This window comes from Dunckerocampus dactyliophorus, chromosome 1 (genome assembly GCF_027744805.1).
Source record: "Dunckerocampus dactyliophorus isolate RoL2022-P2 chromosome 1, RoL_Ddac_1.1, whole genome shotgun sequence".
NCBI lineage: Eukaryota > Metazoa > Chordata > Actinopteri > Syngnathiformes > Syngnathidae > Dunckerocampus > Dunckerocampus dactyliophorus.
Window position 1 is genome coordinate 10,074,592 of NC_072819.1, and position 21,884 is coordinate 10,096,475.

At 41.5% G+C, this 21,884-nt stretch overlaps 1 protein-coding gene across 1 annotated transcript; it reads left to right on the plus strand.

Annotated features, from left to right (window-relative positions):
- The first annotated feature begins 158 nt into the window (after nt 1–158).
- On the plus strand, nt 159–21,252 carry LOC129193904 (gastrula zinc finger protein XlCGF57.1-like). Its single transcript, XM_054798733.1, has 5 exons — nt 159–176; nt 263–395; nt 3,731–3,833; nt 5,880–6,053; nt 11,358–21,252. The coding sequence occupies exons 4-5, from the start codon at nt 6,020–6,022 to the stop codon at nt 12,842–12,844; spliced, it is 1,521 nt and encodes a 506-aa protein (XP_054654708.1). The 5' UTR covers nt 159–176; nt 263–395; nt 3,731–3,833; nt 5,880–6,019; the 3' UTR covers nt 12,845–21,252.
- Nucleotides 21,253–21,884: the final 632 nt, after the last annotated feature.

Sequence of the window (21,884 nt, forward strand, 5' to 3'; positions counted from 1 at the left end):
AATTAAAGTATTTAATGCGAACGACACAGAAATTAAATAAAATTACATGACAGTGAGAATAATTTCAGTATAAACTCGTCTCAATGAACTTTGAGGCTTCTCGGACGAACTTAGCTTGCTAGCGTCCAACAAAGAGACCCGGAAGTTATCAACACATCGCTCAGCAGAGAGCAAGCGTGAGTGTAAAATGTATTGGTTGTGTAAAAGTGAATATAAATGTCGAGAACGTTAGTGACTCAGCGACTAACTGCGGTTGTTGCAGAAATACTTGTAATGTGAGAAAGAACGACAGCAGAATAAGAGGAGGAACTTTCTCGAACAAAAACAAGAAAACGAGCGACAACGCTGGACGCTGTTTTCAAAAAGCGTTAAGTTGGGTTACCCGGCCTGAGCAGGTTAGTTTAACTCTTACTTTCACATGCTTGTAAGATTTGTACTTGTGCATTAACACTACTTCTAAAACTGTTTTCTGCACGAATGTCCATTTCTTTATGTACACATAAAGCCATCTTGCCGATACCAAGGGGTCGTGCCAGTGTCTGATCGATACGAGGGCGATGAGACGCCTAATTTTTAGCTCGCGTTGTGTTTATGTTGTTGTGAGGCATTTTATATCGTCAAATTGTTCACATGGCGGGTATAGTTTTATCGACAATGTAGTGGCGGTAAGGCAAAATGGCGGCTTGAGGTGCTGAAAAGCGTTTAAACTCAACATTACTCACCACCGACAGGATCTGGCTCTTCACAGTTATATCCAGGGGCGTATTTAGTCATTTGGAGGCCCAAGACAAATCCAGTCATTGGGGCCTTTTACATCCTTGTTCTTCTGACAAAAGTTTTATTCTCATCTCAACACAAGCTCTTCAGTGTGGGCAGCAGAAAATAGGCCACATATTTCCTGCTTTTGAAATCTTTTAGTTATCTGTCTGCAGTGGCGGAGCTACGGGGTGGCCGTGGTCACCCTCGGTCACTCACCCCCTCTGCGGGGGGACAGTTTTGTCAAACGCAGCTCTGGTGAAGTACATCAGTTCAGCCTAACGGCCGTTTCCGCTTGGCCGCATTTCACTGCAGCACCCAACTTTCCGTGTGGAGGAGCTGTCAATTAAACCGTTTTTTGCATGGTAGGGAAGTTTTCCATGATTACTTTGGTCGGTTCCTGTCAAGTTTGCTCACTATGTTGACTTTGAATTAAATTTAAAAAAGCATGATTCAGCACATAAATGTGTTAATAATGGAAGCTCTCTGGAGCAGCATGAGTGGGCATGTAAACCAAGCAGTCGAGAGTTAAAATAGGAGTGCCGATCGGCATCTACTTCCGTATTATGCCCGGCACGGATTTGGTGGCCATGATGGGGAGCAGAACCAGAAACTATGCATTGAAAACAGGTTCTCGGCACACTGCTCAGCTATTAATTGCTCAAATAGACGGTCCAAAAGCAGTGGCAGAGCTACGGAGTGGCCAGTGGTGGCCGTGGCCACCCCTGGTGTTGCCAACTTGGCGGTTTTGTCTCTAGATCTGGCGACATTCCGACCCCTTTGACGACATAGTTTCTCAAAAGCAAGTAGCGACAAATCCAGTGACTTTTTCTGACCTTGCTGGGGAGTTTTCTGGTAGTTTTTTTTCTAATAATTGTAGTTCTAAACGTAACTAAGGTGTTCTTACTCACTTTTTTGTCTCCTAAGAGGTTTTTTCCTACATCGTTTGCCAGTTTTATGCAAATTAGATGATGACGTCATCCAGCAACTTCTAGGACAGCCAATAGCTACTTTTCTTACTGAAAAGTTGGCAACAGTGCTGTCTGCGTCAGTTACTGGTTACATAGCCATGTTCATTACCCCCGACTATTTAAAATATTTAAAAGATATTTAAAAAGATTTTAAATATTAATATTGATCATCTACTAACGAATGAGAAAATTCTCATATTTCCAGGGCTAGAAGTTCTTAAAATCCTCCTGGGGATTATTATTACCTAAGAAGTGAATGATGTAATCGCTTTTATTGTAATTGATATGAACATTGAGCAACATTTCATATAGTCTACCGCTTTCATACTCGCATCTGTGTGATGAAAAGCGTCACTCTCAGCTTCATCTCAAGAACTACAGTACAAGTCGCCCTTCGCTACATCACGGCTGGAATATCGCTCCCTTACTCTGTCATGGGTTTTCAAAAATGAACTCATTAATAAATGTACGCTGTTTTGTGTTTGAATGGGGCCTATTATTAGATTAACAAAATGCATATTTAATCAAATTGTACTTATTCTTGGCCTAAATTACGCATTTTAAAGCATAAAATGGCTAAATGAACTAAAATACAAATACAAGGCAGAAGAAGCATCCTACTTGTGAATGTAGTATTCTACATTGGCCACTACGGCAACGCTCACACTGCAGGTCAATTCAGATTTTTTTTTGCTCATCTGTGACCTATGTCGGATTTTTATTTTTTTATACTGCATGAACAGTACAATTCCGAATCATGGAATCATTTGATTAAGAAAATAGTGACTCCCGTTGCACAAAATCCTTGAAATGACCACAAATGCGTTAAGGGGAACGCACACTACAGCAATCTTTACTTCCGTAAACACACAGAAATGCGTGTGACGTCTTGCCGTTGTGCATACACGTCACTTCCCGTACGCTTTGCGTTCACATTAACAATAACATTGCAAGGCATATTGCCTGTGTTAGACGTGTACTGGAGTATTGACATATTTGCCCTGTTTTAAATTTTGTGCCATTGGAAAAACAAACAGGTTGGAGATTAGAGGAGGAGGAAGTGACGTCACGACGAGAACAAGTCCTCTCTGGATTACGCACAGAATGCTGTGTTTTCATATTTTTGTGGCACATTTTTTGTTGATTTTCTGCTATATATATTTTTGATATCATGCCCGATCGCTGTGTGGCAGGCTATTGCTCGAACACTCGAGCAAACGGAGTAAGCCTTTTCACATTTCCGAAAGACCCCATTCGCCGCAATCAGTGGACCAGGCAAGTGCTCCGAACACGAGTAAAATGGACACCGTCAGATTCTTCGGTATTGTGTTCGGCGCATTTCGAGGACGGTTGTTTTGACAACGTGCCCCGGATAAAGGAAAGTTTGGGACTGCCTGTGTATTTCCGGAGGGTGCTTCTACCATCAGCCGTCCCGACTATCTTTCCTCGACCCAAACCGGCATCTGCGAGTGTAAACACAAGGCCTAACTCAGATGACAGGACACACAGGAAAAGTCAAAAACCCAGAAGAAGCTCGACCGTGGAAAAGCGTGCCAAGGCGGCAGTAAGTAAATCCACATTTTTTCTACAAATCTTGGAAGAACAATATCTGTTTTTATGGCAAATTTCAAGGCTAGCTAAAGAGAGACCCCTAAACAGTCATCGGTTATTTTCCGCACTTACTGCTCACTCGTCTTGTTGTATCTTGCAGTCTCTGCATGGATCTGTCAGTGTCAATTATTGCCAGTTAAACAACATACGTTTTGTGGCCCATTTTTTAACGTGTGTCATATCACATGCTCAGTGAACTGCTTTTTCAACAAACGGGGGCAGGTTCTTGCTTCCAAAACTGATACAGTTCCAGCCGACAGTGCTTATTCTAAGTGTTGAAAAGTAATGTACACGTGTATGTAGTCGTGTATGCAGTGACCATGTGTTATTTATTAATAAATGCTCATTACCACACCATCAGTGAATGTTGTTCACCTGTTTACTCAAAACAGCTCAAACATGCACACAAGGAGGGTGGAACCCAAGTTGCAATTGAAATCGGGCCATCATCAAGGATTGTTGTGACTCAACATCAGCGAAGAGGTTCCTGCAAAGGTACTTTTTTTTTTTTTTTTTCAATTGACGTGTTTACAGTTGTTTCCCTTCAAAAATCATTTGGAGTGTTTTGAATTTCAAGGCAATGATTGCTATTTCGTGTTGACCATGGCCTATTATTAGTCAAAAAATATTGAAAGACAAGATATATGTAGTGTCCTGGCCACTAGGTGTCAGTAATGTTACATTGAAGACACATGACATTACATTAGATTAGTCGGCCCATGGCATGTCAGACATAGGCATGGGCCGGTTACCGTTTTCAAGGTACACCACGGTGTGAAAAAGTCACAGTTTCAAAACCGCTAAAATAATCCGTCATGACTGTCCTACTTTATGAGAGAAAGTGGAGGTCCAGCGCGGCCACTATGTGGAAATACTTTTGTCATGTCCTGTGTTAGTTTTTTTTAGTAAGAAAATATTTGTCTTGTGACATGAGTCGCAGGATTAGCCACCGTAGACTGCATTAAGAACTGCATATTATTTAATCAGAAATAATTCAGTTATTTATTTTAAATACATACATTCGACTTTCGGTTAGCATGTTGGCCACATAGTCACAGTCAGGTGATCGGGAAGACCTGGGTTGGAATCTCCGTTTAGCATTTCTGTGTGTAGTTTGCATGTTCTCCCCGTGCGTGTGTGGGTTTTCTCCGGCTACTCCGGTTTCCTCCCACATTCCAAAAACATGCATGTTAGGTTAATTGGAGACTCTAAATTGTCCATAGGTATGAATGTGAGTGTGAATGGTTGTTTGTCTGTATGTGCCCTGTGATTGGCTGGCGACCAGTCCAGGATGTACCCCGCCTGTCTCCTGAAGTCAGCTGTGATAGGCTCCAGCATGCCCCCGCGACCCTAATGAGGAGAAGCGGTATAGAAAATGGATGGATGGATGGATGTTCCACTTTCATCATGTTCTATTATATTATTTTTTTTTAAATGACTGTTCAACACAAAAGTTTTTTTTCCCCCTCTTCTTTTCAATAAAGTTGTTTCAAGTATAATACCGTGACATTTTTGGCCAAAGGTTATTATACAATCAGAATCTCATACCGGCCCATGCTTAGTTCGACATGATAGTCAGTGAAAGTTCTCCTCGCATTTGGTGTAGAAGTGGTAGTTTTTTTAATTCTTACTTTGCCTTTCTTCTTCACTCCATTTAAAACCTTTCTTAAGTTTAGAATAAATAAATTGGAGGCCATTTAGTTAGCTTGGTATCTTGTTAGCCGTCTCTTGTGTCCCTGCAGTGGTCCCGTAGCCTGCGCATTACAGTTGAGCAATGTGCTGTAAACTATTAATAGGAGTGTAAAGGTAACTATAGGGGTGTTATTTCATGTCTACAAGGTTCTAATAATGGTAAAAATTGTATTTAGAAAGTCGTAAACCGGTTTTGTATGCGGGTGAGGGTGAGTAGATAGCGCCAAATCTAAAGTAAATATATATGTTATGCAGTTCATATGTACAGTATGTACTGTTCCTTAATAATGGGGCAAATGTATGTGTTCACATAATGGATTTTTGCCAGCCTTCCCGTCTGAATTTAGCAGCTGCAAATGTGTTTACTTTATCTTTAGATTTTTCATATTTGATGTCATAGACTGTTCTTTCTGAGTGAAGTAAGCCAAATCAAGGGTCAAGGTCCCTTATATCCTCTCTGTCTTAGTATAAGACTGTGACGTACACGCTAATGCTACAACAATTCATCCATTAATTTGTTTACAAAAAAGCTTTCATTTCTATTCTGTGGCTTCAATAATTTGTTTCATGGGTGTAACTTAATATAAAATCCAGACTGCATGGAAATTGAAATGAATTTATCAAAGTGCGATTATTAATCACAGTTTTATGATAATTTTAATTTGAGACAAAACTAATGTGTACACACGGCGCACAGTTTTATTTTGCGCCTAGCCTCGTCCAGCTCACTTGCTTCCCAACATGGCAGACTTTCTGCTCCATTGTGTTACTACACTGTGTTTCATGCATTGTTGGTGAACAAGGCAGTTTTGCTAACCTAGTGTCTTTGGTCTATGCGGCGGGGAACAGTGGAGAGTGGCGATGGAAAGAGATGGCGGCAAGGAAAAGGACGACGAGGGGGAAAGAGAGGAACGGGCCAAAAAAAAACAGCAGAAGCGTTCAAAAGTTTGGAATCATTTCAAACTCAAGAAGACAGACAACGTGGTGCAATGTCTGCGCTGTCCAACGGAGCTGGAGGACAAGGTAAAAGTCTATTTTGGAAGCTTACGCCACATTACATGCTTGACTCACATAACCAAAGTTCTATTCAAACTCGGGCTGTCAAAGTTAACACTTTGGTAATGCGTTAATAACGCGTTAATGGAAGTTTCCTTTAACGGCACACATTTTTTTTGACCTGTGATTAACGTGCGCACATCCTGTTTGACCCTCGACTCACACCGTAGTTTGAGGAAGCGGCGTGGCAGCTGATGTGAAGCCAGAAGTGGGAACAAATATTGAGAAGGGTATTTTGAATGGTAAGTTTAGCCTCACAGCCCTGGCAGATGTCTTTCTTGACAAGACCAAAATGATTTCTCGCTGTGAGTCGAGTTGTCACAAAGTATGCCGCCGGGAAGAAAAGAGAAGTTTCTGGTGCACTGCAGGTATTTTAATTGTCAATTATGTGGCATACGAGTGTCCCAACTAATGAGTGTTTTTTTTTTTGTTTTTGTTTTTTTAATAAGATATGAGCCGTCTCTCTGCAGATTTTTGCTTTGAACGGCTAGCTAAAATTTGGGCTAGGAGCTACTATTTACGGTCAGGCGTAGCCGAGGACAGTTATTTGCGCTCGCAGGCGTTAGCATCACGCTAGCTGGTCACCAGGAAAGGTTTTCAACACATACGTACATTATAGCGATCTGATATATCTTATATATTGTCCAAAACTGACAGGAACAACATCAAATTAAAAGCACTAAATGAATACAGAGCCAGCATCAACCAGTACGAGCTTGCAGGATTTGTTGTTTTCAGAGAGGTACACCAACAAATGCAGTATGTACATTAGCACATAAGGTCATCAAATCTTAACTTTATGCATGCCCACATAGTATCAGCATTTGGGACCAAATATGAGGTGAAAGAAAAACGACAAAAATACAATAAAGTAGTCTTATCTATGCATGGTGGGAGAAGATGCATTGCAAAGTTAAATGGTGCATTGAAGGACGGTGGAACAAGTCGCCGCTCTCATTAAACATGAAAAAATGTTGGAATTTCTAACTATATATTTTTTTTAATAAAACAATGGCCCAGATTTCAAAATTTGTATCCCTTTACAAAAATAATGTTTAGTTATTTTCAAATAATTTCATGATTAATTTTTGTGTTTTTTTGTTGTTGTTTTTTTTTAATCATTGCACCTGAGTTTTTACCACGGCCTTGGGGGCTATGATACGATCTTTTACACATTTGAAAATACTGTAAGAATGACACTTTTATACAATTGGCTTCTTTATTTTATAATGTAAGATTAATGTCTACATCGACAAATGTAATTGTTGAATCATATCAAATCGTATCGTTTCGTATCGTATCGTATACGGTATTGAATTCTTCTGTTTTTAAAATGTACAGTGTTTCCTCGTTATCGCAGGGGATAGGTTCCCAAAATAGCCCGCAATAAGTGAAATCCACCAATTTAGTTTTTCAACTTAATTTTTTTACAATTATGAAAACCCCTCACCATTCACTTTTCTCAGACAGGCATGAACATTTTCTCACATATCTTTCTTGTTTAAACACTCTCAAAAAAGTTAAAATGTTTGTTTGAATGTTTGAATTTTAATGATCAACCGACAAGTGACTCGCGCATATTTGACTCATCTGACCGTGCCTCTTGTCCTGGCTCCATTCCGCTGTACTGTAGCATTTTTATATCCTTGTTAACACGTATTGATTCTGTTGTCATACTTTATTATGACAATAAAGTGGTAATATTACGTGCCAGAGCGAAAATAGAGCCTAGCTCCTCAGGAAGGAAGGAAACTTTCCTCTTGCTTCAGGCAAGCTTTTATTTATATAAGGTGTCAGCAAAACAGTACAGATTAGCATGGCTAACCCTTGCCTTTCTTACCACGTCCCATAGATAAGGCCCCCCCCTTTTCATAGCTGTCTCAGGCAATGCTTGTTACGGCGGAGTGTTAAAATAATCAGAGATTTTGACAATAAACTGTAAATTTAAGAGAATAAAGTTCTAAATTTTCCAGGAAAAAAAACTTGTATTAAGACAATAATGTCGTAAATTTACTAGAAAAAACTTTGTTACAGGCATTTCCTGAGACAGCTATTAAAAGAGGGGTCTTAGGTGACCTTTATGGCCTTTTTTCTCAAATTTACAGTTTTATTTGAAGAAACGTACACCTTTATTCTTGTAATCTCCGATTTTTTTTTCCAACCTGGCCCTAATCCTCCATTGTATCAGTCACATTGCTAGCGATTGAGCATTTATGTAAAATTGGCAGGCCGAACGCATTCTGTAAAGCACAGGAAGGCACAGAGGAGCTTGATTGATAATGGTCTACAGTCCCTTAGCCAATCAGGGGCTCCGTGCTCCTTGGCCTGCCTCCCTGCCGCCGCTGCCCCATGAAGGCCCAAAGGCAGACAGGTGAGGTCTCCCTGGCCCGTCTCCACCCTGGTTCTCCTGGAAGCATGTCCAGCGAAGCTCCACGGACGGCAGTGAAGTGTGGCAAGATGCAGGGCTTCTAGCAGGGTGTGAAACCTGGCTAAAAGAGTCAGCGTACACCGTCACCCTGGAAGTACGGTTTGAACGGTTCCGATCCCTCGTTTCGATTATGGTTCTTAATGATTTTCGATTGCGATGCTTTTAAGAGGCAGAGCCATGAAAGTGTGCATGCTTTAAATGAGGGCGCTAATCAAAGTTCTTTTTTGGATGAAATGTCTGAACTTCTCCCTGAATTGTTTGATAGGAACAATACTTGACCATGAATTTCTCACAGGGCTCTTTTCAGCCAGCATATAAATATCAAACCATTCAACTTGAATATAAATATTCGGAGGTTTATTTCCACAGCAGTACACGTTCATAAAGTATGTTTAATTTTGAAAAACTAATTTCCACATACGCTGTTTATTAGGGATGCTGCAATCGATGGGCATCGATATCGGATGATTTCCGTGAAAAAGCACTTGATCGCCGTGTACTGATAAATGCCTTTCAACGCCGATCGCCTCTGACAATTGCAGCACGCAGCCTGTAGCGAGGGTCCCCAGCGAGCGTCCACAGCCCACTTTGTGCCGTGGAACTTACCTGTGCTTTGTGAGAGTGATATCAATTTTCACCCTGCAAAACATGCCTTGGTAGCGAGGTAGCGCGTTAAAAAGCTTTTACGACGGCATTTGTTTTTGAGGCTCATGATGTGATTATCAGTAAAACGGTAGCTAATGTTGCCACAACGCTGGACAACACTTTCCCGCCTGCGTCGCAGTCAGAAGTCTAAAACAACCTGAAAAATAATAAAATTCATCGGACTAGACGACCAGCCTCTCTCAGTGGTGGAAGACACCAGGTTTGCCAACTGCGCTCTCGTGCATACCGCGTTCACTTCCTGTTAACCGGACTTCAAAATAAAACACACGTCTCATACGGTAAGTAAGGCCTTTTCAAATAATTACCATTAGCTGGTTTCTCATAACATTTCACCACAAATAATATTTCTATAGCCCTTTTAATGCAAACCGTAACGAAATAATTTCCTGCCTGTTTGAAATGCTTAATCGCAAAATAGTCACAACAGCAGGGGTGCAACCCGGAATTCTGAGCCCCATGGGGAAAAAATGTTCCCTGGCCAATAGCACTCATCGTAAATACATTTTAAAATTTTAAGAATAACAAAAATAAATATTGAGTGTAGTATGGCAGTAATGACGTAATCACGGGAAACAGCCTGAGAATGACCCGGATAAGATTTTGATGACAATTATGTAAACTGAACACACGTCTCTCGATTGAATGACACAACATTTACCATTTTAACACAAAAATAAACATTTCTCTTACTGGGCGGTTTTCTCTGTGAGCGTGGTGGCGAATGAGGTTGCTGTTCACGTCTTTCATGCCGCCCGTGTGTGCTATTTTCCTCTGACGCGGTTTCCATACTGCAAAGTCAGCGTTGTCTCATCCACGCAATAAAAGTCAAAGTGAGTCCGTACTTTTGATTTTAACTATGCTACCGGATCTTTCCATTTAACTTCACCGGCCGAGTCTGCTGTTGCATGTGGTTTGTTTTTCCTTCTTCTTCTTTAGTTTATTCTTCTGTGGTTTCCGCCCAATTTTCTTCTGTTCTGGCGAGGAGCTGCTCGTAGATGACAAGTAAAATGGTGACTCGGCTCACTGAGAAGGAACAGCGCTAGAAATTTATAGCAGCTATATTTTAATAATAAGAAAAGATACAAGGTGATAATCCATAGTAGGGTTTGATTTTGGGATAGTTTGAGATAAAGATGTTTTGTCACACCCCTAATTGGGACTGATGCTGGCTCCCAGCATGCATTGTGGTACTTGGTTTGTAAAAAGTTGCTGAACTTAATGTGTTAGAGTTAACATATGTAGTTGTTTATTATTCCCCATAGTAGTAGTTGCCCTAGGTGTGTTTACTCACCTGGTACATGTTGTGCTGTCATTTTGTGTTGGCACTATGATTGTAAGTAGTGTTCTGTCTAGTTGACACCCCCTGTCTCCACATGATAACACCACTGTTCGCTCAATGTTGGTATTTACGTGCCATTGCAAGTAACACTGAACTTATTGAACCAACGGCTCTTTTTGTATGAAGTCAAACTTTTGAGCTGCTTCTTTGTTGCCGCTTTCCGGCTTCTTCATTGGTGTTTGTGCCTATTTTTCTACGGGTTGGCAAACTAGGCATCGAAACTTAGAATCAAAATTTTTAAAAACCGCCCCGGGAAAATTGGGATGTTAGTCCCGGTTCCCGTCAATGCTCAAGACTCAATTCCCAACCCTGAAGCTCGGCGACTTGGCTACGGAGCTGACACTTTGCCAAACAGTGCAGTGAAATGATGGAGGACACCTACAAGAATGTATTCATGCAGACTGATTTGGTGTAAGAACTCCAATTCATTTTCATATCTGACACGGAAGATAACCCGTCACTGCTTTTTGATCAGCTAGTTTTTTGTCTTCATGCGCTACAGCGTGTACACTCACACAATTGAAGCAAATAATTTAAACGACAATGTTGTTCTTTTCAATCTGACAAATATTGTACAAACATACCGAGAGTGTATGTGGTCATAGTCTTCGTTTGACCCCATCTTTCTCACCGGAAGTGACACAAAATAGTCTCTAGGTCACATGGTTGAAAGAGCAGTACTACTCCACGTGTCAGCTGGAAGTACCCTGATACTGATGAGATTCTCAGAGACCTTGTCAGAACCAATGCTGGTGCAGGACAATGCCTCACATGATGATGCAAAGCAAAGCTGGACTTTTGATAAAGCCTGTCTTTGTCGTCTTCTTGTGTCCTGCAGAAGTCAGTGAAGAACGTCTTCCCTCTGAGCAGCAGGAGTGGAATTCCAGGATGGAGGAGAAGGAACCACAGCCCCCCCATATTAAAGAGGAAGAGAAGGAACCACAGCCCCTTCACATTAAAGATGAACCGGAGGAGCCACAGCCCCCTCACTTGAAAGTAGAAGAAACACACTCACACCATTTTAGAGAGGAAGAGGAGGAGCCACAGCATTTCCATGTTAAAGAGGACAAGCAGGATCCACATCCCCCTCACATTAAAGAGGAAGAGGAGGAGCCACAGCCACCCTATGTTGGAGAGGAAGAGGAGGATCACAGCATCAGTCAGGAGAAGCATGAAATAATGGTGGAGTTTCCGGTTGTTGTCCCTGTGAGTAGTGAGGATGATGAGGACAAAGATCAGGAACATTTTCCTTGCTCGGTGTGTGGTAAAACATTCTCTCGAAAATGTTCTTTAAAAAGACACACAGAGACACACACACATTCTGCCTGCTCAGTTTGTGGCAAAGGATTCATTGATAAGTCACATTTGAAAGAACACACAAGAATACACACTGAAGAGAAACAGTTTCCTTGCTCACTGTGTGGTAAAAGATTCTCTCAGAAAGGCAATTTAAAATTACACAAAATTGTACACGCTGGAGAGAAACCTTTTCCTTGCATGGTGTGTGGTAAAACATTCTCCCAGAAAGGTAATTTAAAATTACACACAGTTGTACACACTGGCGAGAAACCTTTTTCTTGCTTGCTGTGTGGTAAAAGATTCTCTCAAAAACGTAGTTTGAAAATACACACAAGTGTACACACTGGAGAGAAACCTTTTCCTTGCACGGTGTGTGGTAAAGGATTCTATGACAAATCTGGTTTAAAAACACACACAAGACTACACACTGGAGAGAAACCTTTTCCTTGCATGGTGTGTGGTGAAAGGTTCTCTCAGAAGGGGAACTTAAAAATACATGAAAATGTACACTCTCGAGAGAAATCTTTTGCCTGCTCCGTTTGTGCTAGAGAATTCACTACAAAGTCAAATTTGAGAACACACACAAAAATACACACTGGAGAGAAACCTTTTTCTTGTACAGTGTGTGGTAAAAGATTCTCTCAGAAACGTAGTTTAAAAATACACACAAGTGTACACACTGGAGAGAAACCTTTTTCTTGCACAGTGTGTGGTAAAGGATTCTATGACAAATCTGGTTTACAAATACACACAAGAGTACACACTGGAGAGAAACCTTTCCTTTGCACGGAGTGTGGTGAAAGATTCTCTCACAAGAGTAATTTAAACATACATACACGTGTACACACAGGAGAGAAACCTTTTGCATGCTCAGTTTGTGCTCGAGGATTCACTAAGAAGTCATATTTGAGAGCGCACACAAAAATACACACTGGAGAGAAACCTTTTTCTTGTTCGCTGTGTGGTAAAAGATTTTCTCGAAAAGTTGGTTTAACAACACACACAAGAGTACACACTGGAGACTAACTAGACCTGTCACGATAACAAATTCTGCTGGACCATAATTGTCCCACAAATGATTGCCGATAAACGATATTATCAACATTATTTTTAGACCATTTTTTCATTAATGTATTGATAATATATGGCTAACAATGTGAGTACACTGTGTAAAAGCAATGTAGTTTAATTTCTACAGTATATGAAATTTTAATTGGAATGTCAAGAGTTTCTAAATAAAATTAATGAAACAACATACTAAATTAAACCCCAATGAATATAAAATAAGACTCTTCATCTTTTAGCAAGAATTTCACTTAAATAAAAATCACAATCAAAATATATCTGATTTTGAATCAGTCTTATTTTTGTTATTAAAAGCGGAGAAATAACCCGGAAATACTCAGAAGTTCAGCGTGTCAATGGTATAGTATGTATATTTCCATATACACTTCCTTGATTCACTGTTAGCAACGTTGTGTGTGGAATACGCTGTTTACATTTAATGAATTGTAACATTTTGTTGGAGTTTGGCCAAAGTACCATATTTTCCAGACTATAAGTCGCTATGCTGAATAAGGCGCACCAGCCAAAAATGCACAAAGAAAACATACCGTATTTTCACGATCATAAAGCACACCGTACTAAAAGGCGCAGTCTCAGAGGTGCTATTTTGGATTTAACACATACACAAGGCGCACCGTACTATTGGGCGCAGGTATGCACGGTATTTTTACCGACTTAACAAACCCACTTGAAATCACGATGGTTATCACTCAGCACAACAGTCTAAGTCATGGTCCACAATGAAAAACATCACACAGCAACGCAAACACAGACAAGACATTACCTCTACTTTTGCAGAACAATAACTAACAACTATGTAGCTCAAACATGTAACTTTAAGAGCATTTGCACCAAAATACTACCGCAAAGCACGCTGAGGAACAGGAAGTAACACTACGCTACAATTCGCTAGCACGCATGCTATTGTATGTTTAGAAAAAGGCAGCAGAAGCAAAACTGAGTGCGGTAGTACTTTATTGAAAATATATTATGTAACACTGTACTCACGTTATTTAATCAAGCGTCATCCACAAAGCCATCAAAGTCCTCATCTTCTGTGTCCGAAATGAACAACTGAGCAAGTTCTTCATCGAACACGGCAGGCTCCCTCTCGTCATTATGAGAGTCAGTGTCGTTCCCGTGCGGCTCCTCAGAAAGAATGCCGGCTTTCACAAAAGCTCGAACAACAGTGCAAGCAGAGACATTAGCCCAAGCATCCACAATCCAGTCACAAATTGTGGCTTAACTCGCACGGCGCTGCCTCCCAGTCTTTGTGAAGCTGTGCTCGCCCTCTGTCAAATCAAATCAAATCAAATCAAAGTTTATTTGTATAGCACCTTACAACATCCCAATGGTGCCCAAGGTGCTTCACAAGAGTTAAAAACACGCAATAGCAAATGAAAACAGGGTAAGAGCAAATAAGGTAGAATAAAAACAACTAAAACAATAAAATAAAATAAAAATACAGGCACAGAATCACAACTAAAGTACATTTCACCATCATGTGTCATAAGCCAGTCTGAATAAATGAGTTTTTAAAAGAGATTTAAAAACTGACAACTCCATAGTAGATCGTAGCGCAGGTGGGAGGGAGTTCCAAAGTGTGAGGGGAAAATGCAGCAAAAGCACGATCCCCCCCCCATTTTTTGTATTTCATCCTTGGGACTTCTAATGTTGTGTCTTGAGAAGAGTGCAGGGCCCTGGGGTGGTGACGGCCATTTAAAAGCTCAGCCAAGTATGCTGGAGCAAGTCCATTAATGGCCTTGAACGCAAATAAAAGGACTTTAAAATGTATTCTAGACGTTACCGGGAGCCAATGGAGAGAACGGAGAACTGGAGTGATATGGGTGTATTTTGGAGCATTAGTAAGAAGGCAAGCAGCTGCGTTTTGTACCAACTGGAGCCTGCGGAGGAGGTACTGATTTACTCCAGTGTAGAGGGCATTACAATAATCAAGCCTCGAGTTGATGAAAGCGTGAATCGCTTTTTCGAGATCTGTACTAGACAAAAATGGCTTTACCTTTGCCAGGAGCCTGAGGTGGAAGAAACTCGCTCTGACCACAGAAATAATTTGCTTGTCGAACTTTAGACTGTTGTCAAAAAACACAACAAGGTTTTTAAAGGCAGGAGCAAAAGGAGGGGTGGGGGTGTTAAAATTGGTTTCACTGTGCGGTGAATCAGGGGTAAAAACAATGTACTCCATTTTTCCTTCATTTAAATGAAGGAAATTCTGAGACGGCCATTGTTTGATGTCATGAAGGCAGCTATGGGGAGGTCTAGTGCGTTCTTGTCACTGAGCATTACTGGTAGGTAGAGCTGTACATCATCGGCGTAAAAATTAAAATGGATATTGTGTTTGGAGATGATTAGACCCAATGGTAGCATGTATAGTGAAAATAAGGTAGGCCCAAGGATTGAACCCTGGGGCACGCCAGAAGAGAGGGGAGCGGTTTTAGAGGAGAAGTCATTAATCATTACTGAAAAAGTCCTGTTGGTGAGATATGAAATGAACCATTTCAGCACAGAGCCACGTAGGCCAACACAGTGTTCAAGGCCGGAGATGAGGACTGAGTGGTCCACAGTATCAAAAGCAGCTGTAAGGTCTAAAAGCACCAGCACTACAGAGTTTTTAGCATCAAGGGCTGTGAGGATGTCATTGTGTACTTTCAATAACGCGGATTCTGTGCTGTGACGGGTTATAAAGCCTGATTGAAATTTGTTAGCAATATTATGGATAGATAGATATGACCGGAGTTGTGAGAAGACAAGTTTCTCCATGACCTTGGACAGAAAGGGCATATGTGAAATTTGACGGAAGTTGGATAGACTTGATGGGTCTAGGTTCGTTTTTTTAAGAAGTGGTCGAACTACAGCTTGCTTGAGGGCAGTAGGGACAATACCCAGCCTGAAGCAGCTGTTCATAAATAGAACAAGTCTGGGACCAATGGCATCTATAACCTCCTTCATTATCCTTGCAGGGATAACGTCTAGAGGGCAGTTGGTGGGGTTTAACTGTTGGACTGATTTTTTTAAGAAGAGAAGTGGAGATTGGCTCAAAGTTCTCAAAAGTGTGCTTTACAGGGGAGTCAGGCAGACTAGCAGATGAGACCTTTGGGATGGATTGTCTGACTGTTGCAACCTTGTCCATAAAAAATTGAAGTGTACTACATGTGTGTTCAGAAACATCATTAAATACAGCAGTGACAGGGTTAATAACAGAATTAATGGTGCTAAATAGCACTCTGGGGCGATGGCTATTGCTAGAAATTATGTTTGATAAATATTTTGTTTTTGCTTCCTTCATGGTTTTATGGTAAGTGGCAAGACTGTCCTGAAGAAGCCCAGTGGTACAGGAAGTCCATCCTTCTTCCATTTGCGCTCAGCCTGCCTACACTGCCGTCTCAGGAAGCGAGTGGTTTCATTCAGCAATGGTTCAGGTGTGAGTCTGGTAGCTTTGTCCTTAAATGGTGCCACAGAGTCCAGGATCTGGGAGCATGTGGAATGGAAAGAGGAGAGGAAGGTGTCCGGACACATTATAGGACTTAGGTCTGTGCCTGAAAATGCAGCAGCAAAGTCATTGGCTGTTGTGGAGGTGATAACCCGGTGGCGGGAGGTGGGAGCAGGTTTCAGTACAGCTGGAGGTGCTAGCGTCTGGAAGCAATCGAAGGAGTGATCGGAAATAAGAACATTTCGTATATTATTAACGGACACAGATAGTCCATGGGAGATGACAAGGTCCAGTGTGTGCCCAAGTTGATGAGTCCAACTGTCATCCAACGCTCCCACGCCGCTCGCAACTTGACTTTAAAAGCCCTGTTGACGCCGATGTCCAGCGGTTGGAGCTCCTTTGTCAAGCCTCCCGGAATGATGGCAAGCTCAGAGTTCATTTGGTGCACTTGCCTTTTCACAGCGGCTGTTAGGTGGGCGCGCATGGAGTCACAGATCAACAAGGGTGGTGACGCGTGGAAAAAAAACAACCGGTCTCTTTATGTACACGTCACTCAGCCACTCTTTCATTTTCTCCTCGTCCATCCAGCCCTTCTGATTAGCCTTCACGATGACTCCCGCTGGAAGCTTTTCCTTCGGCAGCGTCTTCCTTTTAAAAATAACCATGGGTGGAAGTTTCTGACCATCACCATGGAAACCAAGCACAACAGTGAAAGCAGACTTCTCGTGCCCCGTTGTGCGTATAGCTACCGTCCTGGTTTCCTTCCTCTCAACTGTGTGGTTCACCGGGATGTCAAAAGTGAGCGGCACCTCGTCCATGTTGGTGATGTGGTTGGGCTGGATTTTTTTTGTCGGCGATCTTTTGTACAGCAGAAGGAGCGGAAGGTGGCCACCTTTTCCTTATAATCCACCGGCAGTTGCTGTGCCACGGTAGTCCTTGTCCGGATGGATAGATTGCACCGTTTCATAAAACGAAAGCACCAAGACGGACCTCCTTGAAAATGCTCAATTTTCATTTCTTCGGCAAGCTTTACTGCCGTCAGTCGAATGGTGACTGTAGACACGCTTCTCCCAGCTGCTCTTTGAACGTTGATCCATTGCTCCAGTTGGTCTTCCAACTCCGGCCACCTCGCCTTGTTTCCGCGGAAACTCAGCGTCGTCTTCTTCACTTGGCGAAGCTCATTTTCCTGCTTCCTCCATTTGCGAACCCTGGATTCGTTTACCTTAAATTCTCTCGCGGCTGCTCTATTTCCATGTTCCTCAGCGTAACTGATAGCCTTCAGTTTAAATTGTGCTTCATAAGCATGTCTCTTTGCAGGTGCCATTTTCGGGTGTTCTTCGCCAAACCAATGTTGTTTTGCACAGTGCACATACGGGCACGATATACGTACCTACTGGGGGCGTGTCTTTAGCGTCCTCTTTCACGCCCCACACTTCGCCCTCCTGTCCTGTGTCACATCCGCATTTGCTTTGCTGTCCTCAATCACATCCGCCTTTGCTCTATATAAGCAGCGTGTCGGCAGGCAAGGCTGCCAGTCAGTCAAGAGGAGCGCTCATGAAAGTCACACAAACACTTGCCGGTACAAAATTTTGGAACTCGGCGCACACATAAGGCGCTTCGCATTACAAGGCGCCCCGCCCATTTTGGACTAAATTTAAGACTTTAAAGTGTGCCTTATAGTCGTGAAAATACGGTATTTAAGTCGCACTGGACTGTAAGTCGCATTTTTGGGGGGGAAATTTATTTTGTAAAATTAATTGACCAAGAACCGATATTGAAAGGCAAGCTACTGTATAGTAATAAGTTCATAAATACACAGGACTTGATGGAAAATGTCCTTTGTGTCAATAGATGGTAATCACATGAGGTGCGGATGTTGAGAGTGGCGTGGGAACTTTAGCCATGGGAAGGATGTAAATTTTGGGACACATCATCAGTATTGTACCTTTTGAATCAGTGGGTGGCCTTTCAACACTAGACACCCTCATCAAAGGCGGCCAACTACAGGGTAATCAAGCCTGAGCCTGTGTCCCAGGCCCAATTCTGAGTAAAGTAGTGCCTGGAAAGTGGAGGGAGATGGGCTAGGCGGTAAGGTTCTGACCTGGGAAGAAGGGGGTGGGTTTAAAACTTCTTTAGGGTCGTCAGGTAGGTACCCTCCTTCATTGGTGTTTTGACGATAGGCCCACTGATAAGCCCATGACATCCCCAGAGAGCTCATCGGCAACACCTGGCATCCCAGGTGTGTGCCCCCTCCAGCAAGTGTCCTTGCACTTCTACAGCTATCTATAGCCACTGGCTGCTTCTTTCGGCCTCTTCAGAGACTGATCTTATTGTCTGTCACAGAGCCTGTCCATGAATACCAAGGACTTTCATAAGCCTGATGGTGGAGGAAGCCACAAAACCTCTGCATCCTACTTCAGCTGGATAGAAATTGGCCTTCCATCCTCGTTGTTGTGCACCTGTTGCCAAATCTGTATAGCACAGTTTCTTTCGTTCGTAGGCCTCTTCGGTGGAATCCTCCCATGGGACCGTGAGCTCCATGATGTGGACCACCTTTAGTAAATAGGCGTCTGTTAATATAACGTGAATAGGTGGTATGTTAACGTAACATAATAAATTAATAGTCAGATAACTATAGCCTAAACAACATAACATAACTAGTTTACTTGCAGCTTGTAGTCTGCAGAATATGATTTTCTTTGTGGGGGCATTTGTGTTCCGTCTTTCTCAGTTGTCTTTATCAGCTGATGTTTACATTTTAAATTTTCAGTGGTACAGGAGCGATAGGTGTAGCAGATACTGGCACACAAGCCTAGAGCTCCCTCTCGTGGCTGTCAGTGTGGAAAAAAAAAAACAAGTTGCTCCAGAGTATCACAGAACCAGCCAAACCATGGGGAAAAAAGTGTGACTTATAGTCAGGAAAGTACAGTACTTGTTTTTGATACAACAAAATGCGTTTGGTGCACAACGATGTGTCATACTTCAATCATGGCAGCTGAAACGTAACTTCCACCGTTTTCTATTATTTATTTCATTGTCTTTGTCACAAACTTTATGTCACAAAATGACGATGCACAAATGGGCTAAAATTGACATCAGGTCTTGTTTTATACACATCAGGCACAAAGAAAGTATTTGATCGTGTAGCACACGACACATGCAGCTCGCAAGAGACTGAATGACTGACAGGAGGGTTCACTCACTCTGTTCATTCCTCTATAGAACCAATGTGCCCGGGTGTTGAATATGAGAGAGGAGGAAAACAAACACGCATGCACATGTCAGTTTATCAAGGCCGGCAAAATTATTGAGTTTGTTTTTATTTAGCATGCGGTTAATTGATTATCGTGACGGACCTACTGGAGACAGACCTTTTCCTTGCATGGTGTGTGGTAAAAGACTCTCTCACCAAGGTATTTTAATAATATACACAAGCGGACACACTGGAGAACCATTTTACCTGCACAATTTGTGCGAAAGGTTTCCTTTGGAAGGTATCTTTGATAAAACACACAAGAACACACGCTAGTAAAAACAAATAACTACAGTTTTAGTAGTAAAGTTGTGTAAAAAACTTCTGACGTTGCTAATTGAAATAATGATGAAATGTTAGCAATGTTTTCTATGTCCCTTGGACTCTTTTTCTCACGCTGAAGATTCTCTTTAGACCGCCCACAAGCTCATTGATTGACTGTGCTGTTTCTTGCTAACTTGTAATTGGCCGTCCCTAATATCCTGGAATATTCCTGGGTGAATTTGAGTCCCCCCCCACTTTGGTTCTGGGTGGTGGTTCAACCATTTGAAATGATTTCCTTTCATTTTAATAAATACCAATTTGTGTTAATCCATCCATTTCTATGCCTCTGACCATAACAGTAATCATTCTTTCCAATATATGATGTGCTGTTAATGTTGAAATTGTAAGAAATAAATTTACACCAAGAAGTTTCAATCATCAGTATTGGTGCCATCTATGTTTATCAAATTTATATCTTCTGATATCAAGGAATGTGAAATGTCCTCCAAACTTGTCTTCAATTCAGTTTCTCGTAGAAAAAACAGTTTTGAGCTCATGTCTTTTATTTTGTTCATTTATTTAAGTTTGTTTTAAGTTGTTTTTTGTGTACCTCTGCAGTTGCATGAAATTAAATGAAACTTCTTGATATATGGACAATAAAGTGTTTTGCGTTAAAATCTAAAGTCTTCATCCATGTTGCAGTTTGGGGTTTACTCTTCCAAAGTTGTTGAATTTTTTTAGGCTAAGTCAGGGTGCAATTGAACTTGTTGCCCCTGAAACTTGTTCCTAACCTTTTTCACGAGCCCAACAGACAATAGTCAGTCAAAGATGGCGAAGAAAGAAAGAGAGCGAGAAAAAGAAGAGGGCAAAAAAAAGAGTGTTTGGTGATGGTTTTTGTATGCTACACACATACAGTAAATATATATTAACACTTTTTTTTATTGTACCTTGAATGGGTTTGAACCTTAATCACTAAGTTTAGACTCCTGAGTCTAAGTTCAGATTCAGCTTTAATAAAAGTGCAGTAACAGTAACCAAATTTGTCACAAAAATTCACTTTTTAAAGCCATCTAACTGTATTGTCAATGCTTCGATTGTCAATGCTGATTTTTTCATCAATAAGGAGACAAATAAGCCAGTTGCCAAGCTTCTTGTCTTTTATTTCATACATTTAGTATGTGGTACTGGGGCCGCACGGTGGCCTAGTGGTTAGCATGTTGGCCACACAGTCAGGAGAATCTCCGTGGAGTTTGTGTATGAATGTGATGAATGAATGTTTGTCTATATGTGCCCTGCGATTGGCTGCCGACCAGTCCAGGGTGTACCCCGCCTCTTGCCCGAAGTCAGCTGGGGTAGGCTCCAGTATATCCCCCGCAACCCTAAACTATCGTGTGTGAATAGAAAATGGATGGATGGTATGTGGTACTGAGACAGATTTCATTTCTGAGAAGATATACTGTAAATGTGATTATCAGCCATTCTAAATCATATGAATATAAACATTTACATTTCAATAAATGTAATAAAACAGAAATTATTTAAGCTAACGAATTATTTTGTTTGAAAAAACTACACACCAAATACAAAAATACATAATGGATCCTATAAAATAATAAATTAAAAAACATGTTAAAGGGTAAAACAAGTACACAACAGCAACTAACATCATGTAAAATAAGTAAAGTGAGTGAAATATTTTTTTCTGTTTTTTGTTTTTTCTCATTTGTACTTGGCATTCATCTTTTGTCGCTGATTCTACAGCAGGGCCAAAGTTCGGACTATGGCAAGTTGCAGCAGCACACAACTGGCCACACTTTTTACAGGTGTTTGATTATATCGTGCACTGCACCCCTTTTAGAAGGGGGGGGGGGCACTTGCTGTTGTAGCAAGCTTGAGGGGGGCAGCGGCAGCAGCGCAGGTTGGAGTCAGGCCTGTAAACAAAGCAACATGAGTTGTAAGCACTCCCAAAAGCAGCATTTCAAAGTATTTTTCAAGACATCGTGTGTATGTTCGCAAGCAGGTGTGAAGCCAATAAC